At 38.9% G+C, this 23,735-nt stretch overlaps 1 protein-coding gene across 21 annotated transcripts; it reads right to left on the bottom strand.

Annotated features, from left to right (window-relative positions):
* Positions 1-137: 137 nt before the first annotated feature.
* Positions 138-23,711, bottom strand: ZNF207 (zinc finger protein 207). 21 transcript variants are annotated; one of them, XM_080629144.1, is made up of 15 exons: positions 23,516-23,711; positions 21,890-22,016; positions 21,321-21,459; positions 20,543-20,713; positions 20,150-20,225; positions 19,608-19,655; positions 17,490-17,590; positions 16,255-16,415; positions 13,942-14,184; positions 13,082-13,244; positions 12,718-12,901; positions 12,418-12,497; positions 8,259-8,313; positions 3,986-4,051; positions 138-155 (listed from the first exon to the last, which is right to left on the bottom strand). In XM_080629144.1, the coding sequence occupies exons 1-11, from the start codon at positions 23,554-23,556 to the stop codon at positions 12,741-12,743; spliced, it is 1,431 nt and encodes a 476-aa protein (XP_080485270.1). In that variant the 5' UTR covers positions 23,557-23,711; the 3' UTR covers positions 138-155; positions 3,986-4,051; positions 8,259-8,313; positions 12,418-12,497; positions 12,718-12,740. The 21 variants fall into 21 exon arrangements, with proteins under 21 accessions (XP_080485270.1, XP_080485285.1, XP_080485269.1 ...); XM_080629159.1 differs by lacking the exon at positions 138-155 and adding an exon at positions 1,564-2,063; XM_080629143.1 differs by lacking the exon at positions 138-155 and adding an exon at positions 1,564-1,735.
* Between the last annotated feature and the right edge of the window lie 24 nt (positions 23,712-23,735).

Below are 23,735 nucleotides of genomic sequence, written 5' to 3'. Positions count from 1 at the left end.
ACGTGGCTTAGGTTTTACTCTAATAAACATTCTTTACAAAGACTTACTGTTTCTACATGAGCTTAAATTACCCTACCTGAAGATGCAGTTCTACCAGTAGCAAGGTATGATTTGGTTTTTCCAACTTCGGCCAAGATCTGGGGCACAGCAAGAAACTGTAGGAAGGATTGCAAGCCACTGTGAATTCAGAACAAACAGGATCAAACCAAAGATTATTCTATTTGGGCAAAACATTCAAGCTTTGGCCTCAGGAAGCAGAAACAAAGTTTGCCACTGCTGGCCACACCATACCAGTCTCTGTGCCTTGCCTTCCATGTGGGAGACTCCCCAGCAAAGCAAACCCTTGCAGGGCTTGGCCAGGAGGGTTCACCTTGTAACTTGTTTTCTACCCTCAGACACCTGACTCAATACTGTAACTAGCTCTTCCCCTGCAGCCCACACCACTGCCAACTCTCCAGTCTTTCCTTTTGAGGCCTAAGTAGGGGCCTTGCTTTGCAAATATACCGATTTCTACCTCTTACAAGCTAAAGGCTTAGATCCAAATGCTTCACCTCATCAGGGGAAGATCCTCTCCCTGTGCCCTGCAGAAAACAAGTAAGATTAAAAGCATAAACATACAGAGTAGCACTCAGGCTCCCATGCTGCAAAACAAGCTGCTGAGGCTTACACGGCAGAAAGTACAGACCCATCCCTTCTTACTCTTTACCCAGTCATATTCAAACTCCCCAAGTGAAAGTAAGTGAAGGAGTAAGTGAAATCTGGGAGTACTTCAACCAGCCAGAAACACACAACGCCCCTTGCTCCAGCCAGCTTTTAGGACAAAGCAGTTCTCCTGTTTTTCAAATACCCAAATTTCCATAGAGTCAAAAGGGCCAGAGGTCAAATTCCAGCAAAGAGCTCATGCAAAGCAGCAGTCTTCCCTAAAGGGTCCTCTACTTGCTCCTCATTACATACACCCAAAACACCACAACTTGTTCCAAATGGTACAGCAGTAAAATAATGGGTTTATCTTCTACCACCTCTTAGAAATTAACCTATGAGTAAACAGTGGTAGCTAAGTGAGACCAACCAGCCTGGCAGAGTAATGTGTTCATCCTGTAGACAAAAGTTGCACACACACTCGTCTCCAAAGCCACCTCATCTCGCCAGCCTATCACTCTAAATGAGTTTAGAACAGACCAAGTAACAGCACACTCTTTATCAAGTTTTATAAAAACACTTTAAGATACTTTTCCTCCATATTCCCTGACTCTTACAACTTAAATAGTCAAATTTTCTGTATAGATCGTTCAGCAGAAGGACAGCAGACCAGCAGCAAACAGAAGTAACAGGTTGGAAAGCCAGAATGCATTTGCTGTATCTGGGTATAAAACACTTCAAGATAAAGCTCATGTGAATGAGTTTTTGCAGTTTATAGACAGTGACAGATAGTACCCAAGTTATTCAAACCACAACAGGAGAGAAGGTGGATTTTATACTTACACACACTTCGGAAGATTTAACATTTGTTACAATAATACTTTGGAAAGGTTCTCAAGAGGAGAAAATAAAAATAGACAGAAACAGTGGTTCACTTCTGTTTAATCAGAGACTGTTACAAAGTGGAAGACACACATTACAGACTTGTATACGTGCAGCGATCCATTCCTGAAGCATACAGTTCATGGAAGGTTCCCAATGGATGCAAATGAAGTTAGCTCCGTATTTTCTTTGAATCTTCTTTGTAAACTGAATGCTATAAAATTAAGCTAGTTACTGTTACTATTACTTGCATGCATTAAAATGATGCACATACTTACCAGTCTCTCACTTTTCAAATTAGATTCAACATCAGTATTTTGCCACCTGTCTTTTGAAAAAGATCAATGATCCCATCCCTTTCACACTACTTACACAAAAGCAGTATCAAGTTACAGAAAACACCTTCACGACACACTGAGAAGGGACACAACTCAATCATGTGCTTTAAGGTACTTCAAGAAGATAGGAAAAACAGTCTGGAGTCTGGGTTCGCCACACAGTGATGAGAATCTGAAGGTGACCTGGTGTTATTCAGCAGAAGTCTAAAGGAAATAGTGTGAAATGACTCACTGTTCCATGTATTCCTTATCAGAACTGGGAAGGAAGACTCTTGAACCACATTAGATTGGACAGCTGCTGTAACGGTGCATCAGAAGTCGAGCTACAACTTAAGACTGCTCACCTGGATATGAAAGCTCTGATTCCTGTATTGTTTTGGTCCCATCTCAAAAGAAAATAAACTTAATTCTAGTAAGAAGTACTATAATTAATTACCATTAAAAGTTTCACAAAGTGATGACGTTCTACCAGAGTTCATATTAGGATCTACAATGGACAAATACACTTTTTGTGGATAAAATACTAGAAAACACCACTATCCTTTAGTTATCCCCACTGATTGCCAAGCTGGTGTACAAGTAGTGCAGGTCAGCATTCAACCACTGCCAAAACTGAGACTTCACAAACTAATTCAGCAGCCAAAGCAACCAGTTACTCATTCCAACTTAGCACAGGCCATTGCATTAAGTATCAACTAGGGCCGACCACAGAAGTTAAAAGGAAAATGCATACATTCTGTTAATAGGACAATGACCTCACAGCAAGGTATCCCTGTTTTTCATGCATATCTGCCATTAAGATTTAGGAAATATAGGCAAAGATAAGTTATAAAATTTTATTGTACAACTTTCCTTCTTTTTCTAGGGAGAAACACCTACGCAACATTATTCAAAAATCTGCATGTAGCTAGTTTTGCAAAGCAATTTGGTGTAAGTAACAGAACTGATGCAGAGAAGATGCCACGAGATGGGCTTCAAGTGTAATTATATTCTAAAGCCTGGGAAGATACAATCCTCTTGAAAAGTTTTATGTTAGTAGGATGAATTCTGCAGTGTCAGGTAATACTTCAAAATTCTAAACTAAGCAATACTGATGGAAGCGTCAAGTCTCTCATGAAACCACTCTACGCCATTCAGATGTGCTGACAAACTGAAGTGTCTGTTCAGCTACCACACTAGCATGATCTTCCGAACACCTAGTTTCTATATAATTAGCCACTAATGATGTCAAAAGCCCCTCAAATTCACCATGTGGTAACATGCCCTTGAGAAGTGAATTATTACAGCTCATCCATGTGTCAAACTACACTATGTACTACAGCACAGCAAGTTTTAATCTCCTGTGCTGCTATGTAAGATACACAAAGCTTAACTAAAAACACGTGCAGCTATTCTGGAGAATGCTGCGTCTTTTATCCAATCACAAAGGATCTCTCCTATTTTCTTTTAAGGTGTAAAATACTCCATAAAGTAAGAAAAGCCAAAATTTCCAGGAATATGGACTAGGGCAGAAGAAAAACAAAAGAGCCAGAGCAGTAACTCTGGAGTAAGATAAAACAACTGGGCAAGACCACATTTGAAAGAAGCCTCTGAAGTGCTGAAATGGGCTAACAAAAACCAAAACAATAAAAGCAGAGAACAAGCAGATCCTGGCTTACCAGCCTAACAAAGTAATATCTGTTGGTAGGACTAACAATGACTAAAGAAAATCAAAATTACTGCTATGGATTCTTACCAACACAAATGCTTATTCCCCAACACATCAAATACAGTATCCTATAACCGGTTCACTGGTAAAACAGTCTCTTTTTTAATAAGCATGTTACTGAAAAAGTGACTTCAACTTAAGATCTTCATGCTTTTCAGTAACACCAATGGCTATTTGTTAAGTTTCTGTACCAAGTTTTCCTTCTAAGTGGTTGCAGATGTTATCAACAAGTGTAGTTAAAACCACTGCAGATCTTCCCGAAAAAAAAAATCTAGCTGTTCACTCACTACTGGGAACAGTGGTAGATAACAGATACATTCACATTGCAGAGACCAAAATTCCCCTCATGTATTTAAGTGGTATCATTTGAACAAATTATTTCAAATAGGAACATCAGGTACTTACAGATTAAACTAACCTGTACTGGCAGTGCTGTGGAATTTTTCTTCTCTACCAGTAAGTAGCAAATGCTGAAATTCTGCTGCTAGTTAACAGAAACACAAATTGTATTAAACCAAGAAGTTTCACCCAGAATTTAGTTTTTCATTTAAAAAGCTGCCAAACTTCAATTACCACAATTTGTTGCTTAAGACAAGCATATGAAGTAAAGGCAAACATAAAACTACTTTCAATTTGCCCTTACTTTTCTGCCATAAGTTTAACAAGGTAATCCTGTTGCCTACCACAAACAAAAGAAATCACAATACTTACATTGCCAGGTTCCTTCATTAAACAGTCTCAAAGTGTGTTTTCTTATTCTAGACTTTACAAATGAAAGAGCAATGTATTTTCTTCCACTAAAATTTAGGGGAAAGAAGCTGAAGAATTCAGTGCAAGTAACACATATGCAATTAATTCAAAGGAAAAAAAAAGGGAGTAAAAAGCTCTGCATGACATCTTTATCTCAAAGGATTATGTAATTTCCTAAGATTGAAGACAGTGAATTAGCTACCTTTGGCTGTATGGCATTAATTTCTGATAATTCAGAGTGCTGTTGGCAACAACTATTTTATGCACATTGGCTACTAAGAGCAGCAGAAGCTGGAATTCTCCACACAGCCCCTTTCTGAATAGCACTTGAGAACACAGTTAAGATTCAGATAAAAGAACTAAGACTTGAGGTGTCAGAAGTAAGAGTAAGTCAAGTTATTGTGAACTTGCTCAAAAGGTGCAAGCACCTCACCATTCACAACAGCCAACAGATGAGTAAACACCAACCCTCACAGCCAGTTCATACCATGGATGGTCAATACTGACTCATCAGAATGGTATGAAAAAAAGACTGAGGACAACATCCTGGATCCTGGGGTACAAGACTCAAACTGTATTTTCTTCTGCTAGAGCCTTAATGAGACTCTGCACTTTGGCAGTCAAGAGACTGCGTAAAGCTGCTGTTCACAGCGTGTAAGAAAACTCTCACAAAGGTTTTCCTAAAACTTAAAAAAAGAATCTTATATACATTACACTGTAGAATCACTCCAGCTCTATCTTGATCCTTTGGAAGGCTGCCTCAAAGCTTTTGTTGAACTAGTATTTACCTACCCCCACCATTACAGGAAAATACGGTAGTCACAAATAGCTACATTTTACAGAACCTGGTCACTACCATCATTTCACTGGTCTGATTGACTCCAAATGTACAGACTTTTTAAAACATTCTTCTGGAAGTAGCCTATCCCTCAGTTAGGCTACAATGTAAGGGCTACAACCTTCATTAGGCAAGGCACAGAACACACTATGAACTCATCACACAATTCTAAACCAAGCCAAAATCTCATGTGAGTTACACACTTTATTTGCCACATCTCCCCTTTGCTTCTCTCATTAAAAACAGTAGGTGCAAATTCACCCAATTTAGCAGAGTATCAGTAATTCCTGCCCTTAAAAAAAAACATAAAAGGTCACATACCTCTACTTAAGCTTAAACCCCATCCCAAACTCCAAGACCAACTTCCATTAGTACCTATAAAAGTCACTAAAACAGTCATCAATAGAAAAGAAATTCCACAACCAGTGAGATGTTTGACTTCATGATACACAGACTGCTGCTATCCTGACAGCTGCAATACTGGCATGTCAGTAAAACCACACCACTGGCCTTCAAAATAAAGAGATCTCTTTTATAGTGTCAAATTTTTTTGGTCAACTATCCCCCTTAGATCCACACAAGGAGGCAGGGAGGAAAACATCACTAACAGAACTTCACAAAAAGAGCAAAATGTGAACCATTTGCACTGGATGAAGATTTCACAAATTGCTTTCAAGATATCAGGCCAGCTGGTCTAATAGCTGAGGAGACACTCCCAGCAAAGAGCACAGAGCCAATATGCCATCCTTGTGAACAGAAAGACTTCAGCACTTAACTGCACATGGATCTTGAAGGACAAAACAAAAAGCAAAAAAAAAATTCACATCATGACTTGCTACTAATTTAGGGACAAACATTAGTGTGTGGTAATAGATCAGAGTAACACGAATGTAACCTGCCTAAGCTACCAACGACCAAAGAGGGAACAAGGCCAAAACCTGGTCCTGTCCAATCCTTTAGAGACTTATAAGAAAGGAGAGGAATGGAAAGGATGGAAGTGAAACGTGTGAAGTACCCACCAGAAATTACAAGTGGTACTTGCAGTGCAGCAGGAAAACTCAAGAGTCAAAACCCCTGAAATTCATACAATGACACACTGTGGAGTTGCCTTAATGTCAAATGCATTTTTCTGAAGTAGAAAGCATGAAATTAATCTTGGAATTGTCTATAAGCATCTTCAAGAAAAAAAATATCCACAGCAATGTTGTGATGAGAAATGCTGATTTGCTCACAAAACATGCCAAAACACAAATAAATGGTTCATTTGCTCTTAAGTATTAGTACACAGAGCTTAAACACAGTGAAAACAGGAACTGCATCTGGAGACATTTCTTCCAAAAACAGATCCTTGTCTCTGAACTGGAAACTTTTACCTCTCACCAGGGTATCAATTTATAAAATATAACCCAAGTGTGGATCCAGGTAGGGTACTCTACTGTACACAATATGCATCTGAATTTCAGCTTTCTGTGCTTGACAGCAAGCTGATTATAAGAAGCTGGATAAAAATTACCTAATGCTGCATAAGTCTTAAATGGAAACTCATAACAAAGTTCAGTACCAGACATCTGAGATTTCCCTGTGTTTCTTTTTGAGTTTCCAAGAGATTCAGATAGTTAAAGCAAGAAGTACAAGCCATACAGCTTTTTTTGCTAAACAGTTTCCTTAGACATTCTAGGGAGATAAGAACTAAGCCAAATGCTCCCACAGACTAAATACGTGAAACAAATACTAGTTGCAGTAGTGTACCTTCAAGTGGTGTTCTCATCTTCACTGTGATCAAGGGTAGCACCACAACAAGAATTAGAAAAGCAACACCATGCTCAATAATCATTTTGAAACCATTAACAGAGGACATGCCAGTTTTCCAGTCAGACTGGACTATTTGGGGGGGCTTCTACAGGAAAAATGCAAAGGGCAGAATACAAACAGGAATGTGAAATACACTCTTGTAACTATGAATCTCAACTCTATCTTTTAATTAAAGTTACTGGAAATCCAATTGGGGGTCGTTACTTAGCAGTCTATCCTCATCAAAAAACACCACGCATTTTAAAGATATCTCCAAAAAAAAATATAAAGTTACAAAACCAGACCCCAAATCTGCTAGTTTCCTATTTCACTGCTGACAGGCTGCATGACCCCTATGGACAGAACCTGTTCTTCCGAAGCTGAAGCTGTCTTTAAGCAACTTCAAGCATTCAAAGCTAATACATGAATGCATGAGCAGCAACACTAAAGCTCATTTTTCTCCACAAAGGGTAAAAGGTTTTGCTAGTCACTGTGTGGAAGAAGGAACTTCACATAAGCATATATGGAAGCAAATTTTGAATACGCAATAAAATTTCACATGGTTTCAAAAAAACATGACTTTCTGGATTGTTGCAATAGACAAAATGTTGTCACATTTGGTGTGCTTGAGAGACTAAGGAAGAGATTTTTCCTGAAATTAATGAACTGAAGAATCTGTACCATTTCTCATTCTTCTATTCTACTTTACCAGCTTGAATCTCTTCTTCACAAGGCTCTACATTAGTATTTGTTGTGGTGCAGCTCACACATGCAGCAGTTTTAAACCTCCTCCAGAGAAACTGTATTCTATAATTAAGGCTACACAATTTTGTGACTATAAATGTCACTTACTAGCTAAAACCTAACTATTTTAAGCACTTCGACAGATACATGTCCTCAGAAGAGGAAACATCAGTAATTGCTATTTACATGACACTAGTTCAGAGACTACACAAAATCACATTACCAAACCCAAAAACGAATACCGCACAAATACAATGCAGGGGAAGAGGGGGAGGGGGCAGTGTGGCTGAAGGACTACCTGAGCAGCCGCGAAGAAACTGTGTTCCAGTAAGCAAAAGGTACCCAAACATCTTAAAACATGTTCCCTCCCCCTAAGACTCTTAAAAACACAATGATAATAAAAAGATAAATATTAATATAGAGCCCATCTACCAAAAGAGAATAAAAAACCTAAATTAAAATAAATTTAGGGGCCTTCACCAAACTTGCTGCAAGTTTGGGGACATAAATATCCAACAGCCATAAAGCTGTGAAAGCCCCCAGAATGAATAAAATAAATCCCACTTGCCTCAGACTGAACAGGGCAACACTGAGACTCTGCCTCAGCCTGTCCTATGGCAGGGCTATAGGAAGAAGAAAAATTTAAATTTTAGAAAAAACATGACCCAATTAAGTGAAAGACATGCATTCAAAGTCAACAGAATTCCAGTGATCAAGCAAACAAAATGATTGCTATAGTACCTATTTTGGTAGGCCCCAATTTACAGCCCGTAGCTATATCTGAATCGGACTGGTTTGCTTTGTATCTTGATCAATGGAACTGAAGTCAGTTGTCTTGGGGCATTTTTCCCATAACTGATAGTATTTACTGTACTAGTTCACAAAAAGTAGAGTTAAAGATCCCACCAGCCACTGGAAATGTTCACCCTCACCTTAGTACTTATGTAGAAGCTAGACCAGTACAATTATTAAGATGTCTACTATTACTTTGAAGTGTCTTTAGTTACCACTTTAAATTGCAGCGCCACCTCATGGATTGGTATATCAGAGTCCCAATTTAACTGAAGAGTCATAATGCCCTTCTTGCTCTTTATAAAGCTGAAGTAATCTTGGTATTTTCTTTTGTATCTTGTTTGCAGAATTCTTTGATTCCTATCAAGTAACTCCAGGTTATACATTCTTTTCAATTTTATCCAAGTTTTAAGAAAATAAGTCATATGGTTCTATGTAAGTACTGTTCAAGAGCTCCATATGCTAAAATAATTGCAGAAACCATAGAGGGCAGATGCAGCTAAATGTGTTTCTAGAAGCTTGTGTATATTCTCTCATGCATGCACAGAGCGAGGAGTAGTTATCCACTGAAATTATAACATATATATCCCAGCCTCAAATTTATTATCAGCACCTAAAAATCTCCTCTGTAGAAGAATCAAAAGCCCTTTTCAGTCTATACTAGCCAGCTAAATCTTAAAGATTTTATTTAAAGCAACCTTTGCCAAAAGTAGGAAGATCCTCCGCAGGAAGCACGAGACAGTCTTATCAAGACTTCTGAAGCCTGGACTTTCCCAAGATTCCTTCATGCCAGTATCATCCCTTTTGCTCTAAAACTCAGATGTGAGATCAACTTCTCATAACGATATTGGGAGACCATGCATAAAATAATTTAGAACCTTTCAAACAAGTTCTGGATGCCATAAACTCCAAGTATTTTGCTAAACATTTTCCCACCTGAACATTTTCTTCCAGCCTGTTTTTTTGTATTCAATGTTTTCATTACATTCCAATTTAAGGATCAATCAAAGTCCACTTGCAAGTTTTAATTCTACTGCAATATCCGCCATGGCAAATCTTGGCAACAACTGAAAAATAAAGGTGTTGCCTATGAATTGTATCACTAGGGTCCCTCAATAGATATGACAGATGCTTTTCTGTAATCAGAAAGACTCCTGCAATTTCTTTCCAGGGAGATTAACTGAAGCAAAAAACCTGCTTGCATGGCTGCATTACATCAGGGATTTTGCTGGCACAATCATGTTGATTAAACTTTGTACTATAAATCAAGCCTTAGTCTTTACACAAGCAATTACAACATTCCAATTAGCTTTCCTCTTCTTGGGAAAACGCACCATAAATCCAACTCTCTGAAGAAGCAGTATCCAAAGAAATGAAGGCAGAGACTAATAGACAACATATGCACTGAAATACCTGCCTGCTTACAGAAGAGAACACACAAGAAACACAAGAGTAACTGAGGATAGCCACATTACAGCTCTTACAGCACAGGAATGACAGCAGCAGGAAAGTACATATCCACATGAAAAAGCATGGAAAAATCCTCCACCTGCTTGTTAAAGATTATTAGATTCCCATATGAATAATATGTGGCAGTACTTGGTTGAGGAATTATCATAATATTACTACGAAGGAAAGTTCAATCTTAAAATGCATCCAAGCTCTAAGTCTATGTAGTATTACTGGCTACAAAATGGTGCTATTATTGGAACAATGAGACATTCACTATTTAAAAGACAGGAACTCTTAATTAATACAACTTGCAGAATATGCTGAGTTAACAGTACATGCAGTAAGGTTATAAAGTATTTATCCCAGGAAAAGTAGGGGTCTGAAAACAACATACGGAAAGTTAGTGAAAGACGCCAAGAGAAGGTATTTACTTTACTAGGGGCAGGAGGAGAAAACATCCTTACAGCAGCGTGATCTTCAGAAAAAGCAGGTTCTACAGGTTGAAAAGCAGAAGATCAATTTATAATCTATTAACTTAATGTGCACTGTTACAAAAAGGATGAATGCAAGACATTGTAAAAATCTCTCCAGTGTTTTGTAATTGTCCTTATTAGAAAAACATAAGAAAACTAGAGTATAAAAGCACTGCTTAAGCAAAACAGGTTTATCTGTTAAGACTTCTGTATAAAGCAAGATGAAGAGCTAATGAAAGATCTGACATCAAGGCCCACTTAGCACATTTGCAAGCCAAATGCTGCACATCTGACAGGTGATCAGAGAGAACTGCTTCTCAATAGAGGCTTGGAGTTATGGTCTTAAAACTGCTAAACACTTCAGAAAGAGCACTTCACAATTCTTAATAATTAAACTAAGGCCATTCAGCTGTAATGAGACTGTAGCAAATGCTCTACTGCTTTTATGAGCCATGCCATGACCCAAGATTTGAAACTGAGATGTACTATTATGATGTACTATTATAATGTACTATTTTAGCTGCACTGTATTTCTGGATTATTAAAGGACAGTACAGATTTAAGCCACATGAGGTATTTCAGTGCAGCTAAAAGCCCCCAAAGACTTTCAAGAAAAAGAGCCATAAAGCTCTGTATTATAATTAAGTAAAAACTCCATCTACAAAACATCCATGAAACATTAACTGACACAAAAAGGCTGATAATCTTCCTAACCTACCCTAGAAAAAGAGATATCCCCATAAATTAGAGTGCACAGATAAGGCTTGAGGCTGGAACATGTATTTAAAGTTGACCTGCAAATGAAGAATTCACCACTCCTTTTTTGCCCCCTGTTGTGAAGAGACCAGGGAACCTCTTGCTTTCCCTCCAAAAAGTCTGCCTCTACATTTTCATTCTCATCAGAAATACAACACACTAACACAGTGATGTTACACATTCAGAGAATTACAACCATGACAGTAATTTATCACTCTGCTCTTACAGAGGGGAAGACCTTTCCAATAACTGTTCTTAGAACTGATTAAAAGGTCTCTTAGACACTTTATTAAATGGCTCAAGAAACTCAGGCATCATTTGATCACAGGATGCAACTGATGGTTCATCTTTCAGACTCTGTTGAGAGCTGAAATTCTAAACATATAAAGTAAAAATATACCATATAACACATTACTCTTGCCCCTCTGTCTTCTATACAGTGGGAAGGTCAAGCTACTCTTTCTCTTTTGCAGGTCAACTTCAATACAGAAACTGGAAGTCACTCACCCATGTGACATGCACCTAAGCTTCTAGAAACCTTCATCTAAAAGGCTCCTGAAACTCATTTGTGTTTGCACATTAAAAAGAGTCAGTCGAAGAGTGAACTAACAGGACACACCTGGCACTAGGATGCATCTTAGAGCAATCACTTGTACATCCTACAAGTAAGTGCCAGGACTAGAAATCATTTAAAATTTATTGAGGACAAGAAAGCACAAATGAACAACCATATGCATTAAGAGAAGTTACAACCAAGACTTAAGATGTGCCTCCTGCAGCCTCATTTTTGAAGAGTCAGTTAATAAGTGTACAGGTCTTTGTCTACTAAGACATGCAGCTAAGGAGTGACTTAATTTTAGAACAAAGAATTCAGATTTTACTAAAACAGCACCAATAACTGCATTCACTACACCAATAGCTACCATGGCATGCATCTGTACAAACCTTTCCGGCAGTTGTCCACAGCTGGTCATGAATAAAAAGGCATATAAATTTTTCTCTTCTTTTATTACAATGAAGTTTGTAACAATACAGAAAAGTCACATGACCTTAGTGGGTCAGTTTACTTAAACCCTGAAACAGGAGGAACTCTAAATACATTAAATATTGTTACAAGTTCAGACTTAAATGTACAAGTAGTTGGGAACAGTTACAGCCCTCACCAAACTATGTTGGGGACATGAAGTCCAACAGCACTTGAAGTGCTGTGAAGGCATCATTTCACAAATAGCAACATAATGTTACAGAACTTGCCTTTAAGGTGGTATGTTCATGTAATTCCAGCGCCTTCACAATTTAACGAACCATATTTACTATACTTCACTTCTAAAAACCTAGATGAAACATGAAAAAGAAGCCATACAGTATAAATTGCAACATCAGGGAAAGTTCCTGTTATTATTCCAAATAATTTTTTCCCATGTAAAATAAGAATGTCCATTAACTCCTTGCATGTGGGAAGATACTTATTTTTTAAAGTCACAATGAAGCCTTAATTGACGGAAGCTCGGCTATATTAACAGCACAAGATGAGAAAAGGTTTAATCTCCAAACCTATTAGAGCGTGTGCAGTAGCATCAGTAGCGGCCACCCTGCGACATTACAGGAGGTCTCATTCCCATTGGAGGTCGAGGAGGTCCACTTTGGTAAGGGGGCACCATCGGAGGTCCCTGACCATATGGAGGCATCGCTCCAGGAAGATATCCTGGCATGCCCTGGTGATGAGCACCATACTGACCTACAGACAGAACATTTAAGATGCAAAGAAGAATTTTTTAACTAAATAATGGGCAGAAGCTGCATTTTGTAAAAGCTTCACCCACCTCCCCCTGACAGCAGATGCCACAGTAAGTTTTAAAAGAGTTTATAGCATAGACAAATCTTTACAAGAAAACAAAGCTGGGAAACTTATGATTACCATGAGGTGGCATGGGAGGTCTCATTCCTTGTTGTTGTGGAGGAATTCCCGGCTGTGGTGGCATCATACCTCCAATTGGTCCAACTTGGGGATTACCCAAAGAAGCCTGTCCTGGTCGAGGAAGATTGCGCTGATACTTGGGCAACTGTGCCCTTCTCTCTTCCTAAAACCAGGAACAGACAACTGTAACACATTGTAAGGCTAAAACTCACCAAAAGCAAAGTAAATAAAAGCATAACAAAGTAGATTACCAGCACTAAACTATTTCAACTACGACTTCAAAGACTCCTACTAGTAACACTACATAGTAACATTTGGATTTTTCTCTTGTCCTTCAAAGTTACTGTATTATGACCAGCCAAGCGCTAGCATTTTGCACACAAGTTCTCTTCCTCCCTCAGCTGAAGAAATCCTTTTCCCACAAGATGAGACAAAAAAGCCAAACAAATCTAAAAATATCTAACCTGAAATTAAGGTTCATTTGTTTAATCCATAAACTCTATATTTCTAACTGCTGTAAGTAGGCACCAAACCACCTCAGCTGTTAAGTCTTCTGTCCTACACTCATCAGCTGTATCTATTTAACTTTACACTTAAGTCACAAGCAGAAAGTCCTATTATATTTTGGGTTGAGTAATTTCTTATCATTTAGATCTACAGCAAAATCACTGCAATATGCCAGTGAGCACTTCGCAACTGAAGTTTTCTCAGTCCATGGTTCTATGACACTAATTTTGCACAGCTTGTGCTCTCACCATTAACACAATACACATAACAGACTACAGAAGAAAATGTATTTAACCAGCCATATTGGCATAAATAGCACTTTCCAGTAAAACAACGAAAATATTTTAACTTACCAGTGATATATCCTCATCTGGATGGATCAACTTACTGGTTGCACTGGTGGTTGTGAGGGTAGCAGGCTTACTTGTTATAGAAGTAGCTGGTTTAGCTGCAGTACTGTTTGTCGTGCTAGTGGTTGAGGCTGTAGACTGTGTGTAAGCAGGGAATGTAGGTTTTGGGGGTTCTGTTGTTGTTGCAGGTGTAGAATTCAAAGGTTTGAAATCAGTACCAACTGGACCTGGAACAGCTGCTGCAGCCTGTGAAACAGACAGATCAGTATTTATTTCTCAAAGCACAGAAGAACTGATGTCTGTTAGACCTCTGAAACCTTCCAGTGAGATATGTAATTATAACAAGTTTGACAAAAGTAAAGTTCAGCTTGACTGCATACTAGTGCAACTGAAAACATGACAAAATAAAACCCAGTATATACACATATACATAAATACACACTGGAAAGTCTAAGACTTGCAGGTCAAAACCCGTGACTAGAAAAAAAGAAACAATAACAAAAAGACCCCCCCCACTATCAAATTTTTTATCTCAAATACCAAGTTCCGTAAATGTCTAAATCTTTCCTGAATCACTGTTCTCTTAAGAGGCTCTAAGGAAAAATTCATTGTTCTCTCACTAAATGAGCATACTTTAGCAACCATTAGTGTACAGTACAGCTCAAAGTGTTAGTATTCATTAAAATTAGGTATTTAAGAAATGTTTGAATTAAATATTTAAGAAAGCTCTATTGTGTCAGGGTTTTTAAGCGTTCTCTCTATAAAAACTCTGCAGTATGGTCACAAACTTACTACATCTCTCTATAGATCTTTAATCTCACTTGGGAATGAATAATTTGCTGAAGGCAGGTATGAGGTTCACTACAGATTCCAACATTCCATCTTTCCTACTTTTTCCTCAATAAAACTTAAGACAAGTGTGCTTTACCAAGCTTTCTGTGGAGACACAGCAATCTCCAAAGCAAGCTTTAGTTATGAGAGAATGCTTTTGTTTCCAGTCATTATCTGAACTTTCCAATCAAAGTATGTCAACTTTATGCACATAACTCAAATTACAGAATTCCCTACATTATGATGTACCATAAACAACACAAACTAAAAAAGCCTTCACCATGCATCAAGCTAATCACTGCCCACTAAAATGCATTTAACTGCTTTCATGCTTTTTTAACCCTTTAGAACCAGGATGTAACATTTCATTCTTTCATTCTAAGAAAAATTGGGCACTTTGACATTGCTTATTAAGATGTAACTCTCAATCCAGGACTCTGCAGTTTTACCAGCTAAACATAATCAGGAATATACCAAGAGATTATCTGAAGATGTTTAGTCAATTTTAGATTTTACAGAACGGTCCAAAGGGTTAAGTTGCAAAGCAATTTGTTTTTAACTGTGACTTCCTGCGTACTTGTGCTGTGCTAGGAAACAGAGCGTTAGAAGATGCTGACAGACTTTCTGAATTGGAGGAAGCTGCACTTGAGCTTGTGACAGGTGTCCCCATCTGTAGCATAAAAGAAAGGAAATAGTGAAAAGTCTCCAAACAAATGGGTGGAAAGTATCCAGATGAAAGGATTTCTTATGCTAAGTCTTTTCTTACGAAAGGATTGTGGGTTTGCACATAAGTATTTTCCCTGCAGAAGTCCAAAATGCAAACAGCACACTATGAAGGCTTCTGCAACACACTTGAAAGCAAGTAAAAACTTCAGGACTTATACACAACAAGTGCAATGAAAACGCAGAGGTCACAAGCTACTCCCCACTTCCCTCCCCAAAACATTTAAATGAATTTTTGCTACCCTAACTTACTCCTAAACCTTTTAAAGTAAAAAAACTCCTAATTCAGGCAATGTTTAACCAATTTAACAAAGCTACAAAACATATTAGTCCATCTATGGGTAGACAGCCCATTATGAAAAGCACAGGAGAGAACAAGTCATGTCAAGACTTATACTTGGGAAATTTTAGGTAAAGTTCTATGCAACAGGTTGCACTAGCTGACTAACACAACCCTTTGCCCACCCAAAGCACCCTTATAAATGACAAACTAAAGGGATTAAAGAAAGAAGTGTTTTGCCTACTCCTTTCTTCCCCATGTGCTTACAGAACTTCTGTTTGGTTTCATGGCTGTTATAAGACAAACAAAAGAATCTTTTAAAATTCATTCAAGCACTACACTGAATTAAACTTTGAATCAAGACAAGCAAGAGACTTAACCAGTCATTTCTTGGGCCTCCTAAATAATAAAGGAGAGACACTGTTAACACAGTGCCAATTTGAATACTATAACAACAGATTCCGGGCTGTGAGGTACCTTACCTGCCCTGCACTTGGGAAGAGTGGTTTAGTAACTGGAGGCTGGGGAGCAGGTGCAGATGCAGCAGGAGCTGGTGGCCTGTTAAGAATTCCTGGTGCTGTAACAGGCTGCGCTTGTGTCATTGGAGGCATCCCAGGACGAGGACCAACAGGCGGTGGCATACCTACAAACCACAAAGAATTGGTAACATCAGGCTGAAGGAAATTTAGAGAATTCTTTTCACAGTATTTTTTAGAACAAAGTCTACCCAAAGAAAATGTATTTTTAAGGCAATAGCAAAAAAAAACATGACAAAGGGTAATGCCAGCAGTCACCTATTAACATCCATTCATAGGCAGTAACCTCAAACACTTCAGACAATACTGAAGTTGTGTTCTCAGCTAGAGCTTCAGTGATGTTTATGCAAAGAAGTTTAAATCAATACAATTAATGCAGTAGCTGTTGACAACACACCATGCTTATGCTGCCAAGTGCAGGGATAAGACTGCCACAAAATGCAGCAGATGCAGCCATTATGAACAGTATCAGAACATTGATCGAAACACACATCAGCTTTGCTGTGAGTCACAGTGCAACAGTGACACAAGGCTACTTTTGTAGATGACTATGATCACAATACATGCACTTTGTATGTACAGGGCTCTACAAGAGGTTCAAAGATTGTAAATTAACACCTCATATGGTTTCCATCACGTTACTGTGCAGTATAACTAGGCTGTAACTAGTGAGAAATACGGGTGAATCAGCAAATCTCAAGCCACCACAGCATAGCTGCTGGTCAGGTGGAAGGAACACTGAGAACTTAAGGCTGCTTAAGAGCTACACAAGCTCAAGTAACATCTCTTCTAGCTATAGCAAAAGACCAAATTCCAGTTAGTTCCTTCACACAGCAGGTTCACGACTTGGGTGTATTACCAACATTATTTCTCGTTTCACACAATATTTTCAATCGTTACAATTTTCCAGCTGCAGCCATATTAAAAGGAGGGATGGAGACAAGGCAACACAAAAGTCACAAGAAAGTGCAGTAAGAAAAATATATTCTGCTTTTTATCTTCACAGTGGCAATAAGCACAATGTTTTTTATAATCAAAACCTATAAACCAAGCCCTTCATCTGTGCACAAGAGTGGCTTCTGTGGCAATCAATCCACACCAAGGTAATAGCATAAGTCTGCATATTCTTTATATAAATCCTAAATCTCAGTGAAAAGAAAGAAATACAATTTAGCTCTCACCATAGTACGAGTTTGACATCCCCGACCTACCTGGTGGCATACCAGGCATAAGAGGTGGTATTCCTGGCCCAGGAGGCATCATTCCACCCATCGGCATCATCCTATTGAATAGAAAATAAGCACTGGTATGAACACTAATGATAAACTGTTAAGACAACTGGCACATACCTGTATTTGATACAAATTTATGGTAGATAAACCATTTCAAGAACCACTCAACAGAAGAGATTCAAAACCAGCTCACTCCACAGTTAGAAATGTTCTTCTACAAGAAAGACCATAAACACTGAAAATCTCCCAAGCACCTGAACTTATTGCAACTTCATTCCTCAAGCTTTTACTATTATATTTCCAGAATACGTCCCTCTTGATATTTATTTCAGACTACTGGTTTTATCAGTGTTCCAAGAACCTGATCTCAGTACACTCAGAAATGCTGAAAGTAGAAAAAGCAGCTAACTCCAACCACACTAAAATTGCTGTACATCTGCTACTGCTCCCTCCTGACACTACAAGTCTATTCATGGATATAGCACCCTCATTCTATGTAAACATATCCTCGTTCCTCTAGTGAACAGCAGACAACCCAAATGTGTAAAACTAGACACAAAATACTGATAAAAGGAAAGCAGAGAGCACAGGGTAAGAAAGTTTGAGTTTCAATTACAATAAATATTCCCTATGCTAATGACAGAAAAGTGGACTTGTTTAAGAAGTCCTTATTATGGCATATTTTCCTTTCATATTAAAAACAGGTTTGGGTTTTCCTTTGGTTTTGGGTTTTTCCTGCCTCTCCTCTCCCCCCCCCAATATTGGTTTTTAAGTTTGGGGGTTTTTACTGATACCTGGAGGAAAAAAATTGGTCTGTATTTCCTAACAGAAAGGTGGCATCTAGACTCCTTTTATCTAATCTACTAAGCCACACTATAAATTAATAGACGCTCCCCACGCATACAACCCTTATTATAAGCTAACTTCTTCTGCACAGGGCTGCAACAGTGTCTACAAGACTATGCTTTTAAACTGGCAAGTTACAGATTAAAATGTACAATTCCTCTACAAGAAATACACCAAGTGTAGCTTAAGTTTGAAGAAAATTTCCAAGACACTAGACGCTGGATTAGGGAAAGAAATAAAGGAATACTTATTACTTCAGTTAGCAAGATAAGCAGCCAAGTGCAGACCAAAACCCTGCTGAGAAGCAGTTTGTCTGATGAAGTCAAGCCACCTTCACCACTGCTGTTTAAAAATTGAAAAGAAGATCACCATAACAGGTGAGCATTAATTCTGCAAAGCAAACTGGTGCCCAGGCTTTACTTTTAGTCTCAACTGCCACCACTACAAAGGAATGCCCAATGCAAAAAAAAAAAGCAGTAATGATTGGTAACATAACACCATCACCCCTTTATTAGGTTAATGGCTGGAGAAAGTCAGTTTTGCCACCCACTTTGACAACTGTTAGATCCCTGCAAAAGCACTGGATGCTCACTGCCTGCTGCCATCAGAAAGGACTGAAAATCTGCAGGAATAGTGCTAGAACTCTAGTGTCACAGAATTTTTGGCAAGTTAATGTGTCTTTTCCTAGATGACATCACATTCACCTGAATGTTAAGAAAGAGTTTAAGGAGGCCAAGGCACCAGCAAGACTGAGATGACTTTGTTCAGTTTTTACCCAGAAAAGCTACAGTCATGATGAGCATTCACATGATGGTTAACTATGTCATGATATTTTAATTCCAAGACTCTTAAAACAACATTCACGTCTCATGAGAGAATAACCTTTCATCTCAGTGAGCTTTCAAACTTAGATACAAAGTTCCTGTGGTATGCCCTACAGCATAAAGGATTAAGCACATGGAACTCAGGAGAGGCTGTAAGCCCTTAAGGGTGTATTCTGCTAATACTTTGTAGAATATGCTTCTCAGAGTTTTTTAATACTCATTTAGATAGAGCATAAAAACTTCACATACTACATAACAACAAAACCCAACCAGACATTTTCCCCCAATTCTTAGGCAATATTCAGAGGTTTTCAGTAAGACAATTTCAAGCTTATCAAAAACATGACATAAAATGGCATAATGAATGTACCTAGAATTACATTAATGAGATGCTTACATGTTTCCACCACAAAATGACTGCATGTATTTTCTCTGTTGATGTAATCTGTGAAAATTTATGACAAAATCAAATATCTAACTGTGATTTTCCAAAGACATTGTGACAGGGAATGGTGTCAACCCCAAACAAGCATAAAAACTGCAACATCTTACTTTTGCCCAAAATACAAGAAAAATATAAACCATCCAGTATCTTTATCCTGTTAGGTTGATGACTGATAACGAGTTGTACAACATATGTGCAACACACAAAAGAACAGTGTTTCACAGAAGGCTTTAAACCAACACACCAAGACCATACATTATTATACTACCACCCAATAAAGTTAGGAGAAAGGCAACATACTTTATGCATAAACTCAGAGTTTGGCCATATTTTTAACGTTGGTTTACAGCCATCCAGTTCTTTGGTTAACCTGAAGGTTACAGTGCTTACAAGTTCCTACGTGCATTTCTCCAATTACCTTCATTTTTTTCTCACAGTTTAAAAAGCACAGTATGAACATATAATTGTAATATTAAGTCTTTCTTGCTACTCACCCAGGTGGCATTCCAGGCATAACTGGAGGCATTCCAGGCATCATAGGTGGAACACCTGCCATTAATGGTGGTATACCTAAAATGAAAAACACATTTTGAACAACTCCAACAGTACCCAGTCACTAACAAATATCATCTAAGAAATTTAGATGGGATAAATGCTTTATAGGAAGCTCTACAAGACTGGGAGTTTCCTGGAATAGTACTACTTACAAACAATGCAATATAAAATATTATCTGCAAATCTGATTTAGATTCGGTTTTGTCAGCCCTGCAAGACTTTTTCCTAGCAGTCTCCAAAGAACATGTGCTAAAATGGGCAGATTATCCTTCCGGCATACAAGCAGCAAGTGTTTCTACTCAGATTTTCAGTGATTAGCTAAGACATCTCACCTGGAGGCATCCCTGGTGCACCTGGCACAGGAGGCAAACCTGGTTGTGCCATTGGGGGAATGTATCCCTGCTGGGGCTGAACTTGCTGGGGTTGAAATGAAGTTGAAGCTGCAGATTCATCATCTTCGTATTCATCAGAGTCATCCTGCTGTTTCTTTTTCTGGCTCTCTGCTGAATACAAATGATAGTCAAATAATGGTCAAACTGAAGGCAAATTATATTCTATGAAATTCATTTTCTCTGGGTTATTCTAGTTGGGACTAAACAGTAAAATTCAAATCTTATGAGCATGTTCAAAAATTCACTGAATTACAAAGAAAAACTATGTAAGCCTACCTATATGTTCAAACAATAAAGGGAAGGGAAATGACTCACACCATAATGACCCTCAACATAGCTGGGGACCTTCATTCATGCTGTCCAGAATAAACCAAAGCAGTTCAAAGAAAGGTACACTTAAACAGCCAATAAATGTAAGTATTTGAGCATCATCAGGCTTGTAGCACCCCAACCTTGAAAAATAAAATCACCACCTCCATATTCATTAGGTAATTGTCAGAGCTGCACAGGCAAATGCAGCTACTTCTGCATAGGAAAGGAAAAACATCTCTCAACTTTCTACATGACTGGCAAATGTGTAGAGCAAATAGATCAGAGAATGCATTAAACCCAACCCTTACTCTTCTGAGAAATGAAACATGTATAACACAGCTACAGCTTAGTATCAGTAAGAAACAGGCTAGGAAATACCAGTATAGCTAGCTAGATTATACTTTACCCTGAGTTTTTTGTTCAAGTAACCTCCTCCGTTCCTCCATATCTTTTTCTGGAATGCCCTCCATACCATAGATTTCCAGTTCAATGTCTGTTCTTCCAGGAATTGCATTTGGAACAGCATCTATTGTTTCCTTATGTACCTAAAGAAACAAGGAAAAAATGTCCTCCTGACCACTATTCAGATAAATTGCACATGTTCGTCAGCCAGTTTCAAGACAAACAGGAAGATCCTTCATGGGAAGGATCCCTCTGGCCAAACATGTTATTGACATGTACTTCCTGATCACTGTTAATTATTGGTTTCTAAAACTAGTTTCTATAAACTTGTCTTCTGAACACCAATACAATTCCTTCACTCCTACACCCCCAAAATGACAGCAGAGACCTCTAGTGCACACTGCATGACTGCTGACACAGCAGGACTCCTGCTCTGGAAACACACCATTGCTGTCTTTTTCTCATCAATTTCTAAGACTCTGGAAGCCCCAAACCCCCACCTTTACAAGTCCACTATTAATTCCAATTCTAGATACTGTTAAGAAAAGCTCATGTAAGTCTAAAACTTCTTACCTGCATGCAATGGATAGCTAATCCAGGTCCTGTATACAGTTTCTTATGACATATATGGCATTTAAAGTGCTTTGCTTTCTGATGCTGTATAAGGATTTTTTCATCATCAAAATCCCTGTTACAATACCTATTGAAGGCTGTTAAGGAAACATTTAATCCTGAAAGTGACCTTCTATATAACACTAATTAGCATCACTGTGATTAAAGAAAAAAATAATAAACACCACCACAGGAAACATCTCTGAGCATTCAAAGCATGACAAATATTTCATGGATATCTGTAACCAGACATACAATTGAATATTTCCCTCTTCAGATTGGTACAAAACTGGCAAGACCTGCACATGTAATCAGAATCATCATCTGATTCCATACTCTATCTGACAACAAGTCCTAGTTCTTCCTAAGTGGACTCATTCCTTCTCTACATACCTATAGATTAAAATAAATTTGCTGAAGCACTAAAGAAGAAAGAGACTTGAAATCCACAAAAGTGATACTACATACCTAGAAATGAATATTTAATAACAAGCATCAATAGCCAACCGTTGTAAAAGAGAAAAAAGGTTTTCAGTAGAATTCCTTTCCTTCTCCAGCTATCCAACTATCAATTCTTGTGACACTGCATAATTTGCTGCAGACATTAAAGAATTCTGGTTTTAAACAGAAAGATTTTAAGCAAAGAACTATGTGGACACCTACATGATGGAAGAGTCAAAATGCAGTTTCCTTTCTGCAGGTCAGCATTAATATTTCAGCAAACATTTCACACGTATCTTACTACACAAGACAAATACACATTTGTTATTCACTGGCTGCTCCTCATTTACACATGTTCATCGCCTCCACCAAAACCTTAAATATGTTAATATCTAAAACGGAAACACAAATGCTTTCCAACATAAACTGGTAAAAAAAAAAAGCTTAGAAATTCCTTTATTAAACGATTTTAGACTGGGCAGAAGCACCACCTCCACCCCAGCCCCCTCCAGTAAAAAGGAGATTGCAAAGGAGTGATCGAATGAAAATGCACCAGGATTTCTAGATAACGAGAAATTATACATGATTTTGATGCAACAATTACAAGTATAAAACCCCTCTGCCCTTCAAAAAAGAAGTTTTTACAAGTCTCTTTTAACCACATCCGCCCCACTTCTCGAGTAACCGTGTTTATGAGAGGCAGTTTTCTTCCGTTAAGATCCTTCCCCCAGTAAATAAAGACGATTCTCCATTTTCCCCACGACCCCAGCAACCCCGTGGGGCCTGGCCACAGGAGCGCCAAGGACAGAAGCCCGGGCGACTGCGGCCTGCCCTGGCTTCATAGGTCGGACATGAGGCCTGCTGCGACGCCTCAAGCAAGGGAGACGTGAGCGGACGGACTAGGCCGCGGGGTGGAGAGCAGAGGAAGGACACGGACCAAGCCCCATCCCCGCGCTGAAGAACTCGGAAATGAAACAAGACCAAGCACAGAACCAAAACGTAACTGGGGTAGAGAGAAAGCAAGCGCCCTATCCCGACAATGAGGAGCCGGGGGAAGAACGGGGTAGGTCGGCACAGAGACCCGACATCGCCAGGCCGTTCCCCCACCCCGCTCCCAAACCCGCCTCGTCCCACAACGAAGGATACCAGCACCAAGGCTTCAGCTGCTTCTTCTTCTTACGGCCCATGGCGGCGGCGGCGGCGCCTCTGACCTATACGGAAAGAAAACAGCCGAAGTTTTCCCTCCGGAGCCGCAATGCCCCCAACAACCCCTCACAGAGGCGAGCGAGGAAGGCACAAAATGGCCGCCACGCTCCCGCTCCCTCCTGGCGCTACCGCCCCCGAGCTCCCAGCCTGCACCGCAGCG

This window comes from Psittacula echo (genome assembly GCF_963264785.1).
Source record: "Psittacula echo genome assembly, chromosome: 14".
Taxonomy (NCBI): Eukaryota; Metazoa; Chordata; class Aves; order Psittaciformes; family Psittacidae; genus Psittacula; species Psittacula echo.
The sequence above is the reverse complement of the archived record's forward strand: the minus strand, read 5'-3'. Positions and strand labels throughout refer to the sequence as shown.

Bases quoted from the DNA above. Each gene is read 5' to 3' on its own strand.
- ZNF207 (XM_080629144.1), bottom strand. From the start codon at position 23,556: ATGGGCCGTAAGAAGAAGAAGCAGCTGAAGCCTTGGTGCTG. The intron at 13,245-13,941 runs GTAAGTTAAAAT...TCCTGGTTTTAG, and splicing joins CAGATGAGGATATATCACTG to GAAGAGAGAAGGGCACAGTT. The intron at 12,902-13,081 runs GTAATCATAAGT...TTCTGTCTGTAG, and splicing joins ACCTCCCATGCCACCTCATG to GTCAGTATGGTGCTCATCAC.